The sequence below is a fragment of the Nicotiana attenuata genome, chromosome 4 (genome assembly GCF_001879085.1).
Source record: "Nicotiana attenuata strain UT chromosome 4, NIATTr2, whole genome shotgun sequence".
Classification (NCBI taxonomy): Eukaryota; Viridiplantae; Streptophyta; class Magnoliopsida; order Solanales; family Solanaceae; genus Nicotiana; species Nicotiana attenuata.
The window spans coordinates 8,982,767-9,005,840 of NC_031992.1; the positions used below are offsets into that span (position 1 = coordinate 8,982,767).

The 23,074-nt window shown below is 40.3% G+C and overlaps 1 protein-coding gene across 1 annotated transcript; it reads right to left on the reverse strand.

The window, feature by feature from the left end:
* On the reverse strand, positions 1,036–3,545 carry LOC109224946 (U-box domain-containing protein 18-like). Its single transcript, XM_019389519.1, has one exon. The coding sequence runs from the start codon at positions 3,381–3,383 to the stop codon at positions 1,326–1,328; it is 2,058 nt and encodes a 685-aa protein (XP_019245064.1). The 5' UTR covers positions 3,384–3,545; the 3' UTR covers positions 1,036–1,325.

A 23,074-nucleotide genomic window follows, 5' to 3' on the forward strand; every position in this document is an offset into this window, starting at 1 on the left:
CTGGTTCTTAGTTCAGGCACCGTATCCACGATAGGCCGTAATACCTCAACCGTCTCTTCAAGGGCCGCAATGCGGTCCCCATGATTCACCATGGTCAGAAATGGTGGTGATGTCAATGCGTTCCCTCGTTCGATGTCGAGCCTAGGCTCTGATACCAACTGTTACGCGGCACCTTCTTGAGATTCCTTGGAAGGGCGACGTGAGGCTAAGCAACTGATGTCAGTGCAGTTACTGTCCGCCAACTGAGGTCCCCTCCGTACGCTAGACGAGATTGTCAGTGCCGTACGAGAAAACCAATGTCAAGAGCAATTTGAGAGAACAGCAATGAGAATTGAGAATGAAAGAAAGCTTGATTGCATTAATGAAAGCTATTACAGAAAAGCAACGCGGTGTCGAGGGGGAGAGACACCAGTACAGAGAATTGTTTGCTTGCTAGAAAGTTTTGATTGCTTGATCCCCCCTAATAATGCTTAAAAAAATAATAATCCAAAGCTACAAGACTAGACTTGACTAAGCTAGAGAAACATAATGGAAGTACATGAAATAAAACTACTCTATATTTACAATGAAAATGACTTAGTTTTCTATAAGGCAGCGGCAGGTCCGTTGTCAGCAGTAGTGTCTTTGGCATCACGGTCTGCGCGCGCGACGCTGTTGGCATCTGCCTGCGGCTTGGCGCTGACGAGGGATATCGGTGGGGCGACAGAGGCACCTGCGCGCTTGTCACTTGGCGCGGCCAAGACCACGGGGCCGTCCGTGGCGCTAGGCATTGGGAGGCTTGCTAGGATGCCACGGGGCGCGCCCAAGGGGTCATGGGGTATGGATGGAAAGCCGCCCATGACAGTACTTATGGATCAAGTGAAAAGCAATGGTTTCCGTTGAACTCACTGAAGATCTGCCCCTGCCTAAGATTGTCCAATTACATAATTTTCCTCTTATACACAGTTTGATCTTAATTAGGTGCCTACATGAGGAATGTAACTGAACATTCAAGATAAAACAAGTATACTGATTGTACCAACTGAAGACTTATTATTTAGTCCAAGAGTACAAGCTATTTTATTCACTTGAAGAGTAGATCGATTGATGTTTACTATTCATCAATTCACAATATTTCACATTAACATCAGAAAGTATAGAGATACAAGTAAAATAGACAAAGCTTCATTAAAAAAACAGAAGCTGCATAAGTATAGTGACTAGCTCTGAAAAAGTTGAGCCCAAATCACCAACCAAGGAAAAAGGAAAGTGAAGCATCCTACACCATGGTGTATATATATACATGATGGATGCTTGTAAAAACGCATTGAAAGAAAGAAAAATAATTACCACACATTGATGAATTGATCCTCTATAAAAACTGGAGTGATCAATCCAGAAGTAGTCTTCTCATTGTACTGATGCAACATTCTGATGAGTGTACTCGCTTTCTTGCTTGCTTTAGAGGTGCCTTCGGCGAGGAGGGAATATAAAGGTCCCATAACAGATGAGTTCTTTACTAAAACAGGAACTGCATCTGCCCCACCATTTATGCACAAAGCCAGCAACAATGAGACACAATGCTCCTTTGTTGTCCTTGAATTGCACGAATTCAAAACATCGATAATAATAGGTAAAGCTCCAGCATAAAGAACAGCCATTGCTCCATCAAGCCTTTCACAAAGACTTGATAAAACTGCTAAAGAATCTGTAATGAGATCTTCCCTTTCGAAAGATTTTAACAGATTAACAAGCAAGGGGACTAATCCAGCAGCAATTACTCTCCAGTGGTTTTCGGGGCGCATTAGGAGGCCAAAAATGGTGACCAAGGCATTCTTTTTACCACGGTCAGCGCCACTTCTGAGCAGCTCCAAAAGTGATGGAATAGCTCGTGAATTTTCCCCTATCATTTTACGGTACTCTTCTACTGATGTAAGATAGAATAATGTGCCAGCAGCATGCTGTCTAGCTTCCATCTTTAGTCCCCTTTTCAACACATCAAGTATCAAGATCAAACCTCCATTTTCGACCAGTATTCTTTTGCTCGTCGAATTCTTTGTGAGATACAGAAGGGCAGCCATTGCATTTTCTTGACAAGAAGAATCTCTTGAAGTAACAAGATTCAGAAGAGGTGGAATTGCACCAGCTTCCACCAAACAAGACCTGTTAAAAATGCTTGTTTTGGTGAGCAAACGAATCTCGAAAGCAGCCTTATTTTTCTGTTCCATTGATCCAGCAATTAGCCTGCCAACAAGAACACTAGCAAGCAATTTCATAGCCTGCTCATTAGCCACACTGCTTGTAGCAACTAACTTAATATTATCGCGATTACGCCTTCCAGTTTCCACAAATGGAATGCCATTTGCATAGCAATACTGTTTGATTAAGAGCTTCAAAGCCAAATTAGGAACCAAATCAATGCTCATTATCCTCTCACCAGTCTTTGGACAAGTGGAATTTCCAGCTCTGAACCATTTCAGGATCGAAGACCGATCATACGTATGACCTGAGGCTATTGTCACTGGATCACTCATGATCTCCAGAGTAATTGGACACCTGAAATCATCAAAATTCAAGAATCTGATGATCTGATCACCATTTTTGCTACCTCCATCATTTTGTCTAGTGGCTGCATTATCCAAAACTTCAAACAGAGTTCCCCTGCAGTAAATCATGAACCCCATTAAGCTACTTAGAATCCCCATATCTCTCTTCTCCATTGTATTTCCCTCTAAGCCAATCTCAGTATCCAAGAACTTAAATTCCCTATTGCACTCACCCCAACTTCTAATCCCCAAATATTCAAGAACCCTTTTCAGATCACTTGATTCTGGAACCATTCCAGATTCAAGTTGATCCAAAATCTTCAAAACATTCTCTTGCATTCTCCTATCATCAACTTCCACTTCAAACCTCAACTTAACAGCTTGATTTCTCACAAACTCCACAACTTCTTTAACTTCCAAAGAAACATCCATTTCCTCCAAAGGAAGAACATCTAATGCCACTGCAATAGCTCTTGCCAGCATTTGAAACTGGCTTGAGACAACCTCGGATTTGGCTAAAATCCATATCCTGGTATCTTCTCTGGTACAATCTTCTAACAAGAACTGAAACTTTTGGAAGATAAAATGGATCTCTGATAAGCTCAAAATGCTGGAATATGCAAATCTTGAAACCCCATTTGGGATTTCTTTGAGAACAATGAGAATATCCTCAACCAAACGAATTGAGTTTCTAGCATTCTTTTTATTGGTAAAGAAAGTTCTTGACTTGTAGTCACATATTGTTTGGCCTAATTGGATCAAAGAAGTAATGAGGCTGGAGAAAGACACTGTTTCACTAGGACGAATAGCCGGAAAATTCAAAATCCGGCGAGTGAATTCGTTAGACTTGTTGATCATTGATGTAAAAATAAAAAGATCAAGAAAAAGGAGAAAGAAGAAAACTAAAAGGAAGAAAACAAAAAGAAAGATTGAATCTAAGAACTATACAAGATAAGTATATATGAACAAAAAGAGAAAAGTGTGTGTATGGATTTATGTGAACAACTTTTTGTAGGATTTGTGTATGAGATTGTTAAGTAGTTGGCTACATATATATAGGTTGTTAGTTGAAAAATGTAGGGAAGGACACGTGTTAGAAGATCAAGGGGTAATTGGTGATCAAATGGACAGATTAATTGAGATGGAGAGTTGACTAGAATAATGGAAAAGGAGGGTTCGTCGAGACTTTCAAAAAAACAATTAAAGTACAGCATGTAGTGTTGCTACAAGTATGGGAAGAGCTCGTGGAGGAAGAAGGGTACGTGAAGGGACGTAGCCGACACTTCATAATTTAACGTACTAGTGACATTATTGGCATGCAAATTAATGTGTATTTAAGCAAATATTTGCTTATAGTTTATGTTTGAAGTCAATTCGAAATGGAAGAAAGAAGGAAAGTGATTAATGAGCGATATTTATTTAGTGTAGATCATAGGTGGCGAGGAGGTTGATTATTCTCCAATATTTGATTTTATGTTTTTAGCATTTGAAGGTCAAATAACCTTGGGACAGTTTGGCTATTCTATTGGATATTTAATCTCTTCTACTTATACATGTACCAAATAATTCTATTCATTAAAATTTGAGTGAGCGAGAAGAACTTACTTAGCTTTTTCTTATCTTTCTTAGGATTAAACCATGATCTTCTATTATTTTCGTCTCACCTTATTGACCATTAAATCACAAAAGTACTTGAAGATCAATATCTAAAAAATTGATTCTTGAAACTGTATTTTTTCAGATTCAGATGTAGTACTTTTTGAGTTGGAATTATGCATGTTATGAAATTTAATAAAGGGATGGCAATAAAAAGACAAGTCAGCAGTTACTAGGACAGATAAGGGGCACCGGCAAATTTCAGCGTTGAATCACTCAATGTGTATATTTTTATCAAGAATTATAGATGTACTATGAAAACTATATAATGCATCGAAGTTGGAGGCTTCGTTTAAGGTGATCATGTGATGTGTTGGAATGTATATTCCATTTTCGAGGAGTTTTCTAAACTATAGTTGTTCTTTTATATTCACAAAATGTTTGGTGGAAGACTTGATTCCAATTGGTGTAGATTTGTAACACATTACCTCTCCCACAAATTCTTCTTCCTGCATTTCTCCTTTCAAACTCATGTTCATTGAGATTAGAACACGCCAATAAGTGTTTGGACAAAACTTACTCATATCTAGTGCGTATAGTTCTTTGACCAAAAAGTTTTAATCATTTTTGTTAAATTAATTAAATAAGAAGATGTGGGATAAATCCTAGTCAGAGATAATTTATTTTGGATCTGAGATAGAAGACAGGAATAAACAAGCATAGGTGAACGTAAAATTTGATTACAGTCACGATTAGATTCCATAGCGTGAGAAAAAGGAAGATGGATCCCAATATATCAAATGATAATGAAGAATACATAAAGGAAAAGAGTCACCATTCTTGAACAAAATAGACCTCCGTACATTTGATAAAGTTGAACTACAGACGACTGCCAGGATCTTGAGATTTGTCTCTCGTTTTGTGAAGAGCCTGAGAGAATGGAACACCTTCTCCTTCAGAGAGATGTATGTGTCTGTATGTGTTCCCATCAGCCCCCCCCCCCCCCCCCTTCTGTTACTCTCTCTCTCATGATATTTATGCGAAACTCTTTCCTTACCCAGCGGTCCTTAACCGGAGTACCTAAGTTCTTGGAATATTCTCTAGAGTATTTCTCTAAAATGTCTAAGTGTTGAACTAGCCGTTCGGACCGAACTGAGTGCTCGACCTCCACCGTAGCTGAATCCTTCGCTGGTGTATTGCTTCTTGTACGTGACTTCGGCTTGGTTGACTCATGGTCGTTCTTCCTTAAATAGAATTTTTTTGATCAGATTTTGACCTATACAGTTAGTCCCTCCGCCTGTCGAGCTCGTCTTTGGATGAGCTTGATGGGAGGACTCCGCCAGTTTGCGAGTTGAGAAATCTGAGCACCTGGGTCGAGGGGCGAACCCTTCATAGCGAGATAACGATGTGATGCTTCGAGAGCCATACTTTACCATTATGTCAGTCTGAAATGACGTCAATTTGTCATGCGTCATTATGGCACACGTTCCCTATATGTTACCTCGTTCCATGTGCCTCTTCTGTTAAGGAGTTAATGTGGCGACATTTGGTTTTCCCGCTCAGGGTGCTTGTATTATTATAAATAGAGAAGACGACTTCTCGTTTGGGTTGCTGTGTTTCCTATAAGTTATTCAAAAAACTCCAGGTTTTTCTTTCCTCCCTCTTCAGATTCTTACGTCTCCATCTCTCTTCTTTTGAAGTTTCTTCGAATTGTTACCCCCTCCACCTTAGCACTTCTCATCTACAAAACCAAAGAAAACATGGCTAGTGCACCTTCTAACTCTAATAGAGCTGCCGGTGCCGCCGCGTCAGAAACTGATATACCCTTTCATGAAGAAGGGGTAGTCATGGCGAAAGATAAGAATTTCCCCACTGTGGATGAAATAATTCCACGTTCGAGAAAGACCAGGACTGATTTCAAGAACTTTCCTGATGGTGAGCCTGAACCCGTCGTTTCCCAAAGGGATGTGGCAGCGCTCGCTGCACTTAAGGCGAAATAGAGGATACCTGACTACGTCGAACTCATACCTGCGGGCAACAACGTCGTGCAAATACATCGCCCAGGGTATTGCGCGTTCTACGCGTACCCGTTCGTCATTGGTTACACACTTCCCCTTCCTTCCCTGGCAGAGGACTTCTGTCGCTATTATGGGGTATGCCCGGCTCAGCTCTCTCCGTATATATACAAGCTCTTCCTCATGCTTACCAAGTACGCGGAACTGGCCGGCCGGGGGATTTCTCTCCGTCACTTGCTTCACCTCTTCATACCCAGTTTTTACAGGGGTACTATGCGGGACCAAGGGCTTGGTGGTAAAGATGGATGATAAGACCAATCGCCGCTTTTGGGAGAACTTCTTATTTGTGAGGACGGAGCACGTGGTGTCAAATCCTAACGGATTTCCTGAGGAGTGGAATTATGCCGGTAAGTTTTTATTTATTTATTTTTTTAAAATGGCTGCTCATTGTCCCCTTCCGGTGATCTGATTGTTCTTGTTTTTCCCTTTTTCCTTATTTTGCAGTCGAGAAGGAACCTCCTCCGCCAGTCACTGATATTCGCGAGTGGGTGAGCCAGGTTTTTCCCCATACGATGGGGATCCGAGAATGGTCGCCGTTCCACGAGAGATTCGGGCGTAGACCCTTTACTGTGAGTCATCTCGTCTTGCCCTTGGTCATTTTGCCCTTTTTTCTGTATTTTCCTCCCCCCCCCCCTATTTCCTCTTTGGTTTAAGCTTCCCTCGTTGGTAGGTCGGAGGGTCACGAGAAGGGCGAGGGCTCCCATACCTGCTTTCCATCAGTCGAGTCTCTCGATCGGACCTGCACCAATTGCGGCTACAAGGGAGAACATTCAAGCCGCAGCTACTTTACAGTCTACGGCCCCTCCTAGACTCGGTCGTCGGGAGTTTGCTCGTCAGGTGGAAGCTTTGATTCCCGCAGTTCATTTGGTGGACGAATCGTCTTAGGACGATGGTGAAGAAGCTCAATTAAAGAGGCGGAGAATAATGACTGATGGGGTACCTGTGATTGAGGGGCCTTCGAGGGGCGATCCCGTGTTGGCAGTGTCTGAGCCTGATGGTGATGCTAATTTAGACGAGGAGACGTTATCCCCCTTGGGCGTGGAGGTGGTGCCCGTTTCTGGCATGGGGGAGTCTACCGTGGTAGGGGGCAGAGCTCGGAGGTCGCTGCGATCATTTCGAGTGGTCCATCGACTTCACAACAGGCCCGTGCTCCTTCTTCGGCTAGTGAGAGGGCAAAGGGCGTGGTTATAAATGACTATGAATCCGGTTCAGATATTGACCCTGAGGACATAAGCATGTTTGAGGCGGGGTTCACTCGGGTTGAGGCGGGAACGGACGGTTCCTCACGCGTGATTGAGATTTCTTTGGATTGTGATTTGTTGGAGGACACGGTGAGTCTGGAGGCATGGCCCTTCAGGAGATCAACGGTGCTGTCCTGTCACGGGGCGTAGCCGGAATGTCTTTGAGGGTGAGTTCTTTATTGCTTTCTTCATTTTACGTCTTCCACTCTAGCTGACTTTTTCTTTCTGTTCTCTTTTCTTTCTTCAGACTTTCATTTTAGAGACTGAGAGTATCCACTGCGAGGAGAGGCGGGCTACCGCTTTTCAGAAAATGGTTTTAAAGTACCGCTGATACCGTGACAAGTGCCGCGAGATGCATGCACGACTCAGGGCGGCGGCAATCTTCAGTCCCTTAGGGAGGAGTTAGAGCGGAAGGACGAGGACTTGATGCGATCCATTGGTAGATGCAGCGAACTTGAGGGGCTGCTTAGGGCTAAAGAAGAAGAGCTCGAGGTGGGAAGGGGGGTTTCGACTGAGTGTGTTGATCTTCAGGCGAAGGTGGTGACCCTGCGGGCAGAGCTTGAGCAGAGTGCCACCAGAGTCGCCAATCTAAATGTTGAATTGGCTGAGAAGGTGACCGAGTTGGAAAGGAAGGCGACCGAGCTGGAGAGGGCTGAGGGAGCCTGATTAGCGGCCTTGGCGAGGGCTGCGGCACTGAAGATTCCATCTGCGTCCTCAGATCTGAACGAGCAACTAAGATGGAAATGGCCGCTTTGAGGGAACCGCGACTTGATGAGAGAATTGGTGGGCTTGAGGGAGATGTCTTGAGCCTGGGTGATCAAATTGCTGCTCTCGAGGCTGAGAGGGTGCGATTCTTGGCTTCGACTCCTCCCGCGTCCGCATCTGTTGACATTCCTCGCTCTTTGTACGAGATGTGGATCCACGCTGAGGCTCAGTGGGATATATATAAGGGCTTGTTGGCAGCGGGGAATGTCCCTGAAGCCGCTTTCAAAGAAGTTCATGTTAAAGCGCGTGAGGCCCGGCTTGCCTGCGGCTATGACCCCGCGACACTGGAGGCTGGTGGAGACGATGAGGCCGAGGACGGTCGTACCTTTGATGATGAACATTCTGATGGAGAGGGTGACGGTGGAGGTGAAGCCGTTAAACCAAGCGGAGAGAGAGATGACGGCGTGGGTGGGGATAATGCTGAGTGAAGCTTTTGTACTTAATTTTTCCTCATGTACTTAGTTTTTCAGTACTTAGTTAGTTAGGTAGGGGTCCCCTTTCGGCCCTTTGTAAGACGCTATTTTTCCTTTGAATGGAACAATTGATTTGTTCTTGATTGTACGTCTTTGGCCTTTCTTTCTTTTTTCTTTTCCAATTTCTTGGATCTTCTCGCAATAAGTCCCTGACTTTCGGTAGTTAATTCGAGCGGGGTTGAATGTAACTTGTTAATTCGAGCGGGGTTGAATGTATCTTGTTAATTCGAGCGGGGTTGAATGTAACTTGTTAATTCGAGCGAGGTCGAATTTAACTTGTTAACTCGAGCGAGGTCGAATTTTACTCGTTAATTCGAGCGAGGTCGAATTTGACTTGCTAATTCGAGCGAGGTCAAATTTGGCTTGTTAATTCGACGAGCCTGGTTGAATTTGTCTTGCTAATTCGAGCGAGGTCGAATTTGGCTTGCTAATTATAGCGAGGTCGGATTTGACTTGCTAATTCGAGCGAGGTCGAATTTGACTTGTTAATTCGAGCGAGATCGAATTTGACTTGTTAACTCGAGCGAGGTCGAATTTGACTTGTTAATTCGAGCGAGGTCGAATTTGACTTGCTAATTCGAGCGAGGTCGAATTTGACTTGCTAATTCGAGCGAGGTCGAATTTGACTTGTTAATTCGAGCGAGGTCGAATTTGTCTTGCTAACTCGAGCGAGTTCGAATTTGACTTGTTAATTCGAGCGAGGTCGAATTTGACTTGCTAATTCGAGCGAGGACGAATTTGTCTTGCTAATTCGAGCGGGGTCGAATTTGACTTGCTAATTCGAGCGAGGTCGAATTTGACTTGTTAATTCGAGCGAGGTCGAATTTTTTTTGCAAATTCGAGCGAGGTCGAATTTGACTTGCTAATTCGAGCGAGGTCAAATTTGACTTGTCAATTCGAGCGAGGTCGAATTTATCTTGTCTATTCGAGCGAGGCCGAATTTGTCTTTTTAATTCGAGCGAGGTCGAATTTGTCTTGCTAATTCGAGCGAGGTCGAATTTGACTTGCTAATTCGAGCGAGGTCGAATTTGACTTGTCAATTTGAGCGAGGTCGAATTTGTCTTGCTAATTCGAGCGAGGTCGAATTTGACTTGCTAATTCGAGCGAGGTCGAATGTACATTTCCCGCGTTGGCGTGATGTGAACTTGGTGGAGTTACGTAAGAATTCCATATGCTGCTCCGCTTACTCATTTATTGGAGAATACTACATGTTGATGTACGGCCCATACATACATTCGAGTAGTCCCAGCCTATCTAGTCCCTTTATCGCTCGGCCTGGAGAGGTAGTTGATAGGCTGGGCGACGAATATCTCGCTCAAGCTTCCGGACGTCTTAATGTATGTATGAGATCTAATTTTAGCTAGTGTCGTCGCATAGTGGCTTTGGCGAGCGCGTGGGTAAGTTTCACGCACTTGTATTCTGTCTGCATGTTGGAGAGATTCGTATGTTTTCCGGGCTGGTGACCCAGTCCCAGTCTATGCAGACTTTTCCTTTATGGCGTTGAGTACCAACTTATCCGGGCTGGTGACCCAGTCCCAGTCTATACAGGTTTCGCTCGATCATTGCCTGCAGGATGATATGGCGCGGAGCGTTTTCTTGGTGTGTCATTTTGATGGCGTTTGTTCGCGTGTCTGTGAGGATGCCTCTATTCCTGTCCCACTCTGAAAAGAAATAGCAAGTTAAAGCCAAACGAAATCGTTTGTTACCTCGACTGGTTGGTTGACGGGTGGAAAGGAGCGACCATGTTCCCTTCTTTGGCTATGCTTCGTAGCTGCTATCATTGGTTGAGCTGATATCCATTGAACTCGGATGACATCTTGTGGGTCTTTGGCTTGGTGTTTTTGCCGTCTCCGATACTTGGGTCTGGAAAGTCCCTTCGATCCGATTGGCAATGAACTGAGAGTGCTAGCTTCATATCCGATCTCAGCCTCGAGTGCACGAAGATACGGAAACATAAGCCACACCACAAGCATACAGGCGGGAATGAGTTTTGTCATTTCAAGGAATTACACAACAGGTTATTATTCCTTTCTGAGAGAGAGGGGGTTGTATGCGCAAGGTATAGATTGGTATTTAGCGCTAACATGGGGACAGGATTGTGGACGTGCTAAATACGTGACGGCTACAGTCCTAGTTCGACAGCTTGCATTCGCAACGTGCCGAAACTATAACTACGTCGAAGCGTAGTTTTTGTACAGATATCAGACATAATTTCGACTGCATGCAAGGGTCTAGATTAAAAATTGGTTTGGCTATTTCAAGATCTTGCCTACGAATTCCTCAAATTTGTGTTCGTAGCGAAAGGATGAAGTTACAACGAACGGGAAGTAGAACTAGAACCGAGTTTAGATTTAGAGGAAACTAAAACTTTGGCTATGAAATCCCCACAGACGGCGCCAAATTGTTTGACCAAAAAGTTTTAACCCTTTTTGTTAAACTAATTAATAAGAAGATATGGGATAAATCCTAGCAAAAGATAATTTATTCTAGACCTGAGATAGAAGATAGGAATAAACAAGCATAACTGAACGTAAAATTTGATTACAGTCACGATTAGATTCCATAGCGTAAGAAAAAGGAAGATGGCTCCCAATATATCAAATGATAACGAAGAATACATAAAGGAAAAGAGTCACCCATTCTTGAACAAAATAGACCTCCGCACATTTGATAAAGTTGAACTACAGACGACTGCCAGGATCTTGAGATTTGTCTCTCTTTTGGCGAAGAGCCTGAGAGGATGGAACATCTTCTCCTTCAGAGAGATATATGTGTTCCCATCAACCTCCCTTCTGTTACTCTCTCTCATAATATTTATACAAAATACTTTCCTTACCCAGCAGTCCTTAACCTGAGTACCTAAGTTCTTGGAATATTCTCTAGAGTATTCCTCTAAAGTGTCTAAGTGTTGAACTAGTCGTTTGGGCCGAACTGAGTGCTCGACCTCGACCGTGCTGAATCTTTCGCTGGTGTATTGCTTCCTGTACGTGACTTCGGCCTGGTTGACTCCTGGTCTTTCTTCCTTAAGTAGAATTCCTTTGATCAGATTTTGACCTATACAATAGTAAATCTATAAACACATGTCATGTTTCTTTTACATATACGTTTATTATTTAATTGTAATTAGTTAATATTGTCTTATTTCAATATATAACTTAACGATTAAATAATATGACTTAATGTAAATATTGAAACGAACAAACCTTTTACCATGCAAAATCTCCACCCAACCAAGAGTGATAAAACCGACATCTCTCAAAAAGTTACAAATAAATTTAGGGAAAGTATGTCCTTCTAACAGCTTATTTCAAAACTTAAAGAAAATAAAAGAAATTATGTCTTCTTTCTATCTCAAAATTTTGCTTCTAGATATTTAAACAAAATGAACTTTTGATTAATATTTCCAGCATATTTCTTTTTCTTATTTTGATATTTACAAAATTACAACTTATAGTAATACTTTTCATATTATTCCTTGATACCTATTATCTATTTAAAAGAAGTTAACATTGTTTGATTTATTTTACAATTGATCAAACTATTCCTTAAGATAAGTGACAAATAATTATGCTGGGCCATCACTCCACAGCTCTACTTTCTATATTTGCATTTTTATCCACTCTCTCAAAAGATACAAAAAGGACATCGGCGAATTACAATCTTTATTGAAACATTGTAAGTTGAGAATAGTGAATACCAAGAGAAAAAACTACTAATAATTTGTTCTACATGGGCTTGATAATAGACTTGCTTAAAAAACAGTTTCATAATTAATCCACATATGGTTGTTTTTCAATAAGAATAAGTCTTTCTGCTCCATGATTCCGTACTAAATCATTCTTCTTAGGCTGAATAAATCCACGACCCCTCAAACTTGCCAATTTTTTTTAATTTAGACACCTGAATTAATAAAGTTACAATCTATTGGACACCTGCACTCAAGTCAAATTGGGCTTATAATTAGATGGAACTTCATCATGTTTTTTGATAGAAAATTGTAGAACTTTGAGTTTAGTTTTCAATGGTTCAAACTAAGGGCGTAATGTGGGCCGGGCCCGGACCTAAACGGGCCTCGTAGGCCGGTCCTAAGTGGGGCCGGGCTTCTCGGGTCGTGCTTAAACGGTCCCACGGTTCGTGGGCTTTTGGTAGGAACCGGACCGGGACCGGGACCAGGACCACGAACTAATGGTCTCGGGCTAAGTGAGCCGGTCCCGAGCCTAAGTGGGCCCAACGGTTCAATTTTTTTAAAAAAAAAAAAAATTGTCATCTAAGGCAATTCCTTGTAAAAACTATATTATAGAGTGTGAATTCAAATTTAAACACAAAAATATTATAAAGAGATATTCAAAGCAATGCATTATAATTTTATTATAGCATTAACAAAATATGGGAATATCTTTCTTAGTCTTCCTCCCCCCATGGAATGAGCACAACAAGGTGCTAATACCACCATTGAGAAGAAAAAAAACTAATCAAGATGTGCTAAAATACAAGTTACATATTAATTTTACATGGTATCTCTTACAAATTTCATAAATCCTTAAAGGTTCGGAGGAATTTTCATTGGTGGTGGCGGAAAAGAAGATTGTTCATCACCGCTTCCGGGCGAAGCTGCATCCTCCGCAAGTTCAGCTAGCATTTCTTCATAAGCTTCGTCTACCTCTAGTTGTGATTCAGCAAGTCCAAATTTCTTCATTCCGAACGGATCCAATCTCTGAAAAGTACTGATTTTTCCAAGCTCTCCCTCATAGACGCTCTATAATCACCAAGTTGAAGTCTTGCTTGACCGAAAGTGCTCTCCGATGCCACTGTTGAAGCTTGAATGGTTAAAATGTCTCTGGCCATCCTTGAAAGAACTGGAAAGTGTTTTTCTTTGTCCTTCCACCATTCCAAAAAATTAAATGAGCCGTCGGGATTCACTTCTTCAATTCCCTGTGACAAATAAACTTCAAGCTCATTTAGTTGTGAACAATCACTAGTACTAGAACCTTGAGAACCCCTGAACCCGGCCCAAGCAGTAAGTGCTCTTACTTCCGCAGTTCTTTTAGATGATTGAGAACTAGAAGAAGAAGGAGTTGGAACATTTGGTCTAGCATTATCTATTGCAATTTGATAAGCACTATAAATAGTTTGAGAATTTATTTTAATTGAGGCTTGTGCGTCCGAAAGTGTAGACAACTCCTCATCTTCAAGTGCTAAACCATTATAAACAGATTGATACCAATATTGAGGACCTCCTAATTTCATAGTAGGATTTAACAAGGCAGCAGCACCATAAATAGGGGGAATAGGGAAAAAATATTTTTTAAATTTCTTTCTCATAGAATCAATAGCTTGTTCATAAATTTCCCCACCCTCTGAAAAATAAGCAAACAAATTTGCAAGTTCTGCAAGATAAACTAAACAGTTAGAAATAATAGGATAATATTGCCCAGAAAATTCATTTGTAGCAATATAAAATTTTTCTAAAAAATCAACAAGTATTTTAACATTAGCCCAATCCGCATTTGTAAGGTGCTCATCATCATCACTTACATGAGCATTAAACGTTGAGTTTATGGGGTTTCTATATTCATATGCAACAACTAAACTTTCATACATGTAATTCCATCTAGTTGGACAAGGTTTAGGAACCTTTCTTTCTCCTAGGCCAAATTCATCGTATCTTTTAAAATATTCTCTAAGTCTACTTCTACGGTTTGAATAAAAAAGCCAGTGAAGAGCCATTTTAACCTTTTCAATTTCAACATTTAAAATTCTCATACAATCACCCACAATTAAATGGTAAATATGCATGAAAAATGTTACTAAATGCAGGATTTAGTGTAGTGGTAAGCAAAGCTACAACTAGTGTTACTAGTAGCATTATCCATTGAAATTGACATTATTTTATCACTAATGCAAAAATATCTACAAACTGCCATGTGTGACGTGAATTAATTATTCTATAAGCAATAACGCACTTTTGCATTATCCAATCCTCATCAACCCAATGACTGGTAGTAGTAAGATAATCACGGTCATTACCACTTCTACCAATATCAGTAGTAATAGCAAACGACAATTAATATGAATAAATAAATAGCGCAAATATTGTTCATATTCATGTTTATATTTATAAATATCGCTCTTTACAGTTGTGCGCGGCCATCCTTTATAAGTAGGATTAAAAACTTTTCTAATATAATGCACAAAGTGAGGGTTAGAAGGAAAACTGTAGGGTAAGCACATAACAGTAACCATTTTTGCCAATTCTTCCCTATCTTTTCTTGGATCATAATATAAAATATCGCGGGTAACAGTGTTAATTCCCGGTTGAAATTGATTTGACCCGGTACTAGGGTCAGGATGACTAGGTACACTTGTCCCCGCGGCCGAAGCTTTCATATGAAGATATTTAACTTTATCTTGAGGGTGTAGCATTATGTGTCTCCTCAAACTTCTCGTCCTCCCCCCTCCCCCCCGATCAACATAGTTAAAAGCTAACTATTTGCCACAAGTTTTACGCTTAGCTTTGTTTTTGTCTCTTATTTGAATAAAAATGGCCAAACAAGAGATGTTTCGGCCCGTTTAGAAGGTTGTCTAGAAAAAGTAGGGGTAGTAACAGGGGGGGTCAGACGGGGCATCATTTGGATTAGTTGGGTTAACTTCAGCAACAAGACTAATGGGTGTATCGTCATCCGGTTGCGTTTCATCCAAATCTATTTCCTGCTCATTATCTTCATCAATAATTGGATTACCATAAAGAGCATTCATATATTCATGGCCTAAGTATTCACCACCTCCAACATTATGCAAATATTGACTCTCAGTAAATTGTAATAAAGTATTATCACTATCAAGAATAGGAGCAGGTGGAGGGAGGGTATGGGGTTTGGGTAGGGGAGCCCGGGGAATTGGATGAGGAATAGATTGGCCACTAGATTCACCACTCTTGGATTTTCCCTTATTTTTACTAAATATTTTTTTTAACGAAAAATCCATCTTAATCAATCAAACAATACAAAAGTAAATAAAACAAAAAAAACTATAATATTAAAACTTATGAGTTGGAACGAGTTTACCGAATTGACGAACAACTTGTTGAAAATTATATATCGTTGAAGACTTGAATCCTTCAATTCACCAACTTCACATAATTTTTCAATAATTGCAACAATAAAGTAAGCAATTACAGAAGAAAATTATTGAAAGAGATTGATGATTTTGTGAGAAAAATGAAAGAATAAGGGGGTATTTATAGTTGAAAATAAGGAAAAAGTATAATTATAAAAAGTTTGGGGTTAAAACAAAGTTGGGGGGGGAGGGGGGGGGGGGGTTAAATGGCTAATTAAGAAATAGCAAACGGCTATTTTTGCAGGCCAACAGCCATTTTTTAAACTTTTGTAACGGCTAAAAAAAATTTGGAATAAATTTTTTTTTTTAAAAAAAATAGCCGTTGGGCCCATTTGAGCCCGTTTAGGACCGGTTGAATCGGCCCACTTAGCAGCCGGTCACGGGCCCAAATGGTCCCGGTCTCACGGGCTTTTTCAGGGGACCGGCCCACTTTAGCAGCCCACCCCACCTGGTCCCTGATTTAAATGGTTAGGCTCGTTTAGGCCCACTACCCATATGGGCTCGCGGGCCTAGGCCGGGCCCGGGCCTAACCGGCCCACATGCCAGCCCTAGTTCAAATCATTTGTCATTTTGACAAATTTTAACATTTTTACTGTAGACACGCAAAATTGAAAAGAGAACTCGACGCATCAAGATAAAACGTAAAAAAAAGAGCTTTTATGGAAAGTAGAAAGGTAGAAAAGGAAGGTCGATGCTGTTGAATTTGACAAGATTAATGTGAACTAGTGTGAACATTTGAAGCCATGTTTTTGGAAGAAATTGGTAGATGCATTTACATTGCATGTTCATACTTAATGTGATGTCATGCATGGCATTATTAAGGCCATTTCCCTTCTATGAATAACAAGGGTTTTGTTCATTTGTAAACATCTCTCACTTGCCTTCTTATCTCCTAAGACATTTGAATCTTCTTTCTCTCTTATAGTGTTTCACTTATATTTTTGGAGTGAAATAAAGTTTGAGTTGATTGTGTCCGAGGACTAGGCAAAAATCAAATTTTGCCGAACCTCGTTAATTTCTGATGTTCTTTTTATTATTGTCTCATTTACTATTTATTAGCTACCTTTAGATATAATAGTTGTGATTTAATCACTCTCTATATATTCGGCTTCCGCAACAATTGGTATCAGAGCCAAGGTTCTATCTTAGTATGCTCTGTGGTTGTAGCATAGTCTGAACTTCCGCATTTTAAAAGAATTACTTTGGTGTTCTGTACTATCAGCAAATAAATAGTATCTGTAGCAAAAATGGGAGATAATAAAAATGAAGAGTCCACATCGGGTGTCAGTAATACGTCGTTGGCATCTTCGTTTATGACAAGAATTATGTCAAATGCAAAATTTGCAGTTGAGATTTTTGACGGGTCAGGACATTTCGGGATGTGGCAAGCTGAGGTTCTTGATGTCCTTTTTCAACAAGGGCTAGATATTGCCATAGAAAAAAAGAAACCGGACAATATCGGAGAAGGAAATTGGAAGATTATCAACCGCGTTGCTTGTGGTACCATTCGATCTTACCTCGCAAGAGAACAAAAGTATCCATACAAAAAAGAAACTTTTGCAAGTAAATTGTGGAATGCATTGGAGGCTAAATTCTTGAAGAAAAATAGTCAAAATAAACTTTACATGAAAAAAAGACTGTTACGATTCACATATGTTCCTGGTACTACAATGAATGATCATATCACCAGCTTCAATAAGTTGGCGACAGATCTGCAGAATATGGACGTGACTTTTAGTGATGGAGATATGGCCATAATGTTATGAAGTTCACTTCCCGATGAGTACGAGCACCTCGAAACTACTCTACTTCATGGGAATGATGAAGTATCTCTCAAAGAAGTTTGTTCTGCCTTGCACAGCTATGAACAAAGAAAGAGAGAAAAACAAAAGAGTGGAGAAGGAGAAGCATTGGTCGTGAGAGGTCGTTCTCAAAATCATATGAAAACGAAGAAAGGAAGATCCAAGTCAAGATCCAAACCCCGCAAAGATGAATGCGCCTTTTGCCGAGAAAAGGGGCACTGGAAGAAAGACTGTCCAAAGTTAAAAAACAAGGCCAAACCTAACAATGGGAAGGCTGTCATGGATTCAAATGTAGCTGACTGTGACGACTCTGATTCTCGCTAGTTACAACTGAGCCATCAAACTATGTGACATATGGTTGATGGATTCAGCTTGTAGCTATCATATGTGTCCCAACCGGGACTGGTTCGTTGATTTTCAAGAAGGAGAATGTGGAGTTATTCACACCGCAAATAACAATCCTCTTACCGCATATGGTATTGGTTCAATACGATTAAGAAACCATGATGGATTGATCAGAACATTAACAGATGATCGATACGTACCAGAATTGAAGAAAAATCTCATTTCTGTAGGAGCCCTAGAGTCAAAGGGGTTCAAAGTCGTTGCAGAAAATGGGATGATGAGAATATGCTCCGGTGCACTAGTGTTAGTGAAGGGTAATCAGCGAAATAATAACATATACCACTATCACGGTAGTACAGTTATTGGGACAGCAACAGTGACATCTAGTATGACAAGGAGGCAGAAGCAACCAAGCTATGGCACGTGCGCTTGGGCCATGGTGGAGGAAAATCCTTGAAAACTTTATCAGATCAAGGATTGTTAAAAGGATTAAAGACTTTCAATTTGGATTTTTGTGAGCATTGTGTCAAGGGGAAACATACAAGGGTTAAATTTGGAACAGCTATCCATAATACTAAAGGTATTTTGGATTATGTTCACTCTGATGTTTGGGGTGCTACCAAAACACCTTCATTAGGTGGGAAACACTATTTTGTAACCTTTATTTATGACTTTTCCCGGAGAGTGTGGGTGTATACTATGTAAACAAAAGACGAGGTACTGGGAATTTTTCTCAAATGGAAGGGGATGATAGAGACTCAAACAGACAGAAAGATAAAGTCTCTCTGCACAGTTAACGATGGAAAATACAAAAATGATCTTTACAATAAGATTTGTGAATATAATGGAATTTTCAAACATTTCACCATACACCACAACAGAATAGAGTGACAGCACGCATGAACAAGACTTTGCTGGAGAAGGTTCGGTGTATGTTGTCCAATACTGGCTTGGGCAAAGAATTTTGGGCTGAGGCAATAACATATACATGCCACCTCATTAATCGTCTACCATCTACCGCTATTGGAGGCAAGACACCATTTGAAAAATGGTATGGAAAACCTGCTGAAGATTATAATTTATTGCATGTGTTTGGCTTAATTGCATACTATCATGTGAAAGAGTCAAAGTTGGATCCGAGAGCAAAGAAAGCTATATTTATGGGGATTACTTCTGGAGTCAAAGGATATGCTACCTTTGATGAATCTGCCATAACAGATAAGGTGACAGTTGAAGATGTCAAGCAAACTGATGGTGCTTCAAAGCAGGTGGAGTTTGAGGGAAAATTAATTTTCCTAACATAGGGAGAAAACGAGGAAATAACAGAAGATTTTCCTTTGGAAGTAGAGCCAATAGAGGGGGAGATTCTAACTCAGGATCCTCAACAACAACTTGAATCAATAGCAACCAGCAAGCCAAAAAGAACAATAAAGAAACCTGTTCATCCCATAGAGACAGTGGCTTGTGCGGCCTCAATTGTAGCTGATGGTGTTCCTACCACCTATAAATACGCAGTCCAAAGTTCAGAAGAAGATAAGTGGAGGATTGCCATGAATGAAGAAATGCAGTCCCTTCATCAGAATCGCACATGGAAATTGGCCAATCTCCCGAAGGGAAAGAAAGCATTTGGGTGCAAATGGGTATTTTTAAAGAAAGAAGGATTTCCTAACCAAGAAGATGTTCGCTACAAAGCAAGATTGGTGGCCGAAGGATACGCTCAAAAGGAGGGAATTGATTATAATGAGGTGTTTTCTCCAGTCGTGAAACACTCCTCCATTAGAGTTTTGTTGGCTTTGGTAGAACAGTGGAATTTGGAACTAGTTCAATTAGATGTAAACACTGCATTTTTACATGGATACTTGGAAGAGGAAATCTATATGACTCAGCCAGAAGGATTCAAAGTTGCTGGAAAGGAAAATATGGTGTGCAAACTTGAAAAGTCGTTGTACGGATTGAAACAATCTTCTAGACAATGGTGCAAATGATTTGACAAGTTTATGTTACGGCAAAAGTACAGAAGAAGCAAATACAATCATTGTGTGTATTTGCGCAAGCTTGAAGATGGGTCCTTCATATATCTTCTCCTATACGTTGATGATATGTTGATAGCTTCCAAAAGTCAAGAAGAAATTGAGAAGTTGAAGATTTAACTAAGAAAGGAGTTTGAGATGAAGGATTTGGGTGAGGCGAAGAAAATTCTTGGCATGAAGATAAAAAGAGATAGACATTCAAAGAAACTCTATCTATCTCAGAAAGAATACTTGAAGAGAGTAATAGATAGATTTGGCATGAATGAGAACACGAAGTCGGTTAGCACTCCTCTTGCTCCTCACTTTAAGCTTAGTGTTGCTATGTCGCCGAAGAATGAAGGTGAACGAGAGTATATGTCAAGAGTGCCATATGCGAATGCCGTTGGTAGCTTGATGTATGCAATGGTTTGCACAAGACCTGATATTTCACATGCTATCGGAATTGTAAGCAGGTATATGCATGATCCAGGAAAGGAGCATTGGCAAGCTGTGAAATGGATTCTATGGTATATTCGAAATACTGTAGATGTTGGATTGATTTTTGAGCAGGAAGATAGTTAGTATCTGGTTGGATATTGTGACTCAGATTATGCGGGTGATTTGGACAAGTGTAGATCAACTACTAGTTAGGTTTTCACTTTTGCAAATGCACCAGTTAGTTGGAAGTCTACTTTGAAGTCAACGGTTGCTTTGTCTACAACTGAGGCAGAGTACATGGCAATTACGGAGGCTGTAAAAGAGGCAATTTGGCTTCAATGGTTGCTTAGAGAGCATGGTATTGGTCAAGAAAACATCATACTATTTTGTGATAGTCAGAGTGCTATCCAATTAGCAAAGAACCAAGTTTATCATGCAAGGACGAAGCACATTGATGTTGGATATCACTTTGTACGAGATATTATAGAAGAAGGTGGAGTCATGGTGCAGAAAATTCGGACTACAGACAACCCTGCCAATATGCTAACAAAAGTAGTTGACTGCGATCAAGTTTCAAAATTGTTTGAACTTGATCAACATTGTTGAACTTTGAATATTGAAGTTGAAGACACAATCAAAATTTGTCACTGAGAGAAAATTGAAAAAGTAGAATCTTGCCAAGGTGGAGATTTGTTGAATTTGACAACATTAATGTGAACTAGTGTGAACATTTGAAGCCATTTTTTTGGAAGAAATTGGTAGATGCATTTTTCATGCATTTACATTGCATGTTCATACTTAATGTGATGTCATGCATGGCATTATTAAGGCCATTTCCCTTCTATGAATAACAAGGGTTTTGTTCATTTGTAAACATCTCTCACTTGCCTTCTTATGTCCTAAGGCATTTGAATCTTCTTTCTCTCTTATAGTATTTCACTTATATTTTTGGAGTGAAATAAAGTTTGAGTTGATTGTGTCCGAGGACTAGACAAAAATAAAATTTTGCCGAACCTCATCAAAGTTGTAGTAGTCTCTTGACACTACTAAGTTGTAATATTATAGTGGTAATATTGCTCTGCTCGGGTATTGTATTTTACCCCATTAAAAGATTTGGTGTTGTTGTTACTCTCTTGTGTTATTGTTATTTGCCGTGGGTATTATTCCTGGACAGGATATTATTTATTTTTTCCCAACAACGTGGTATCAGAGCCATGATGAATAGTAGTCCGCTGTCTTTTCAGTATCCCCGTCTCACAAAAGATAATTATGAGAAATGGTGTCTATGTATGAAAGCCATTCTTGGCTCCCAGGATGTGTGGGAAATCGTAGATAGAGGGTATGCAAAACCCAATAATGAGGAAGCCCTGCCTCAAAATGAAAAAGATGTCTTGGCAAAGACAAGGAAGAAGGATCAACAAGCCCTCACGCTCATCCACCAATGTTTGGATGATGCCATGTTTGAGAAGGTGGCAGATGCTACCACCTCAAAGGAAGCTTGGGAGATTTTACAAAATTCTCTTCAAGGAGTTGACAAGGTGAGGAAGGTAAAACTTCAAACTCTAAGGGCTGGTTTTGAAGTTTTAAAAATGAAAGAATCCGAATGCATTTCGGATTATTGTTCAAAAGTGAAGGCTGTTGTGAATCAATTAAAAAGATACGGGGAGGATATAGAAGATGTCCGTGTGGTAGAAAAGATCCTTCGCACTTTAACACCTAAATTTAATTTTGTGGTGTGTGATATTGAGGAGTCTAAAGATTTAGACTCTATGATGGTGGAGCAATTGGAGGGTTCTTTACAGGCTCATGAAGAAAAGATAGAGAGGAGACAAGAAGTACCACTGGAGCAACTTCTTAAAACTCAGGCATCCTTTAAGGATTATGGAGGTGAAAAAAGCTATCGAGGGAATGGAAGAGGACGAGGCCGTGGCGGTCATGGAAGAGGAAGAACTAATAGTAACAACTTCAACAATGAAGTTAAAATCCACCAAACATTCAGAGGTCGTGGTCATGGACAAAGAGGAGGAAGAGGACGTGGCCACTACCAAGAAAATAATGGACAAAGGTATGACAAATCAAAAATTGAGTGTTATAATTGTCATAAATTTGGCCATTACTCTTGGGAATGTCGTAGCAATGTTGAAGAGAAAGCTAACCTTGTTGACGACAAGAAAGAAGAAGATGAGTCAACGTTATTGCTGGCACTCAAGGAAGAAGACAGGGATGATTACAGCTCGTGGTATTTGGACAATGGAGCAAGCAATCATATGTGTGGATGCAATGAAAAGTTTGTGGAGATCAATAAAACGGTGAGAGGTAATGTGTCCTTTGGAGATACCTCGAAGATTCAAATCGAAGGAATAGGTACGATTCTGATCTTCTGTAAAGATGGTAGTCACAAGCTAATTCAAGATGTTTATTATGTGCCAAAATTAGAAAGTAATATTTTGAGTTTGGGCCAACTTCTTGAAAAGGAATATGACATCCACATGAAAAATATGCATCTTTGGCTTAGAGATTCAAGTGGAATTCTAATTGCTAAAGTGCATATGACAAAGAATAGATTATTTTCTCTGAATCTTAAAACAATTGATGTAAAGTGTTTGAAGGCTAATGTGAAAGATGAATCATGGTGTTGGCACATGCGATTTGGGCACTTGAATTTTGAAGCGCTCAAATCAATGGGAGA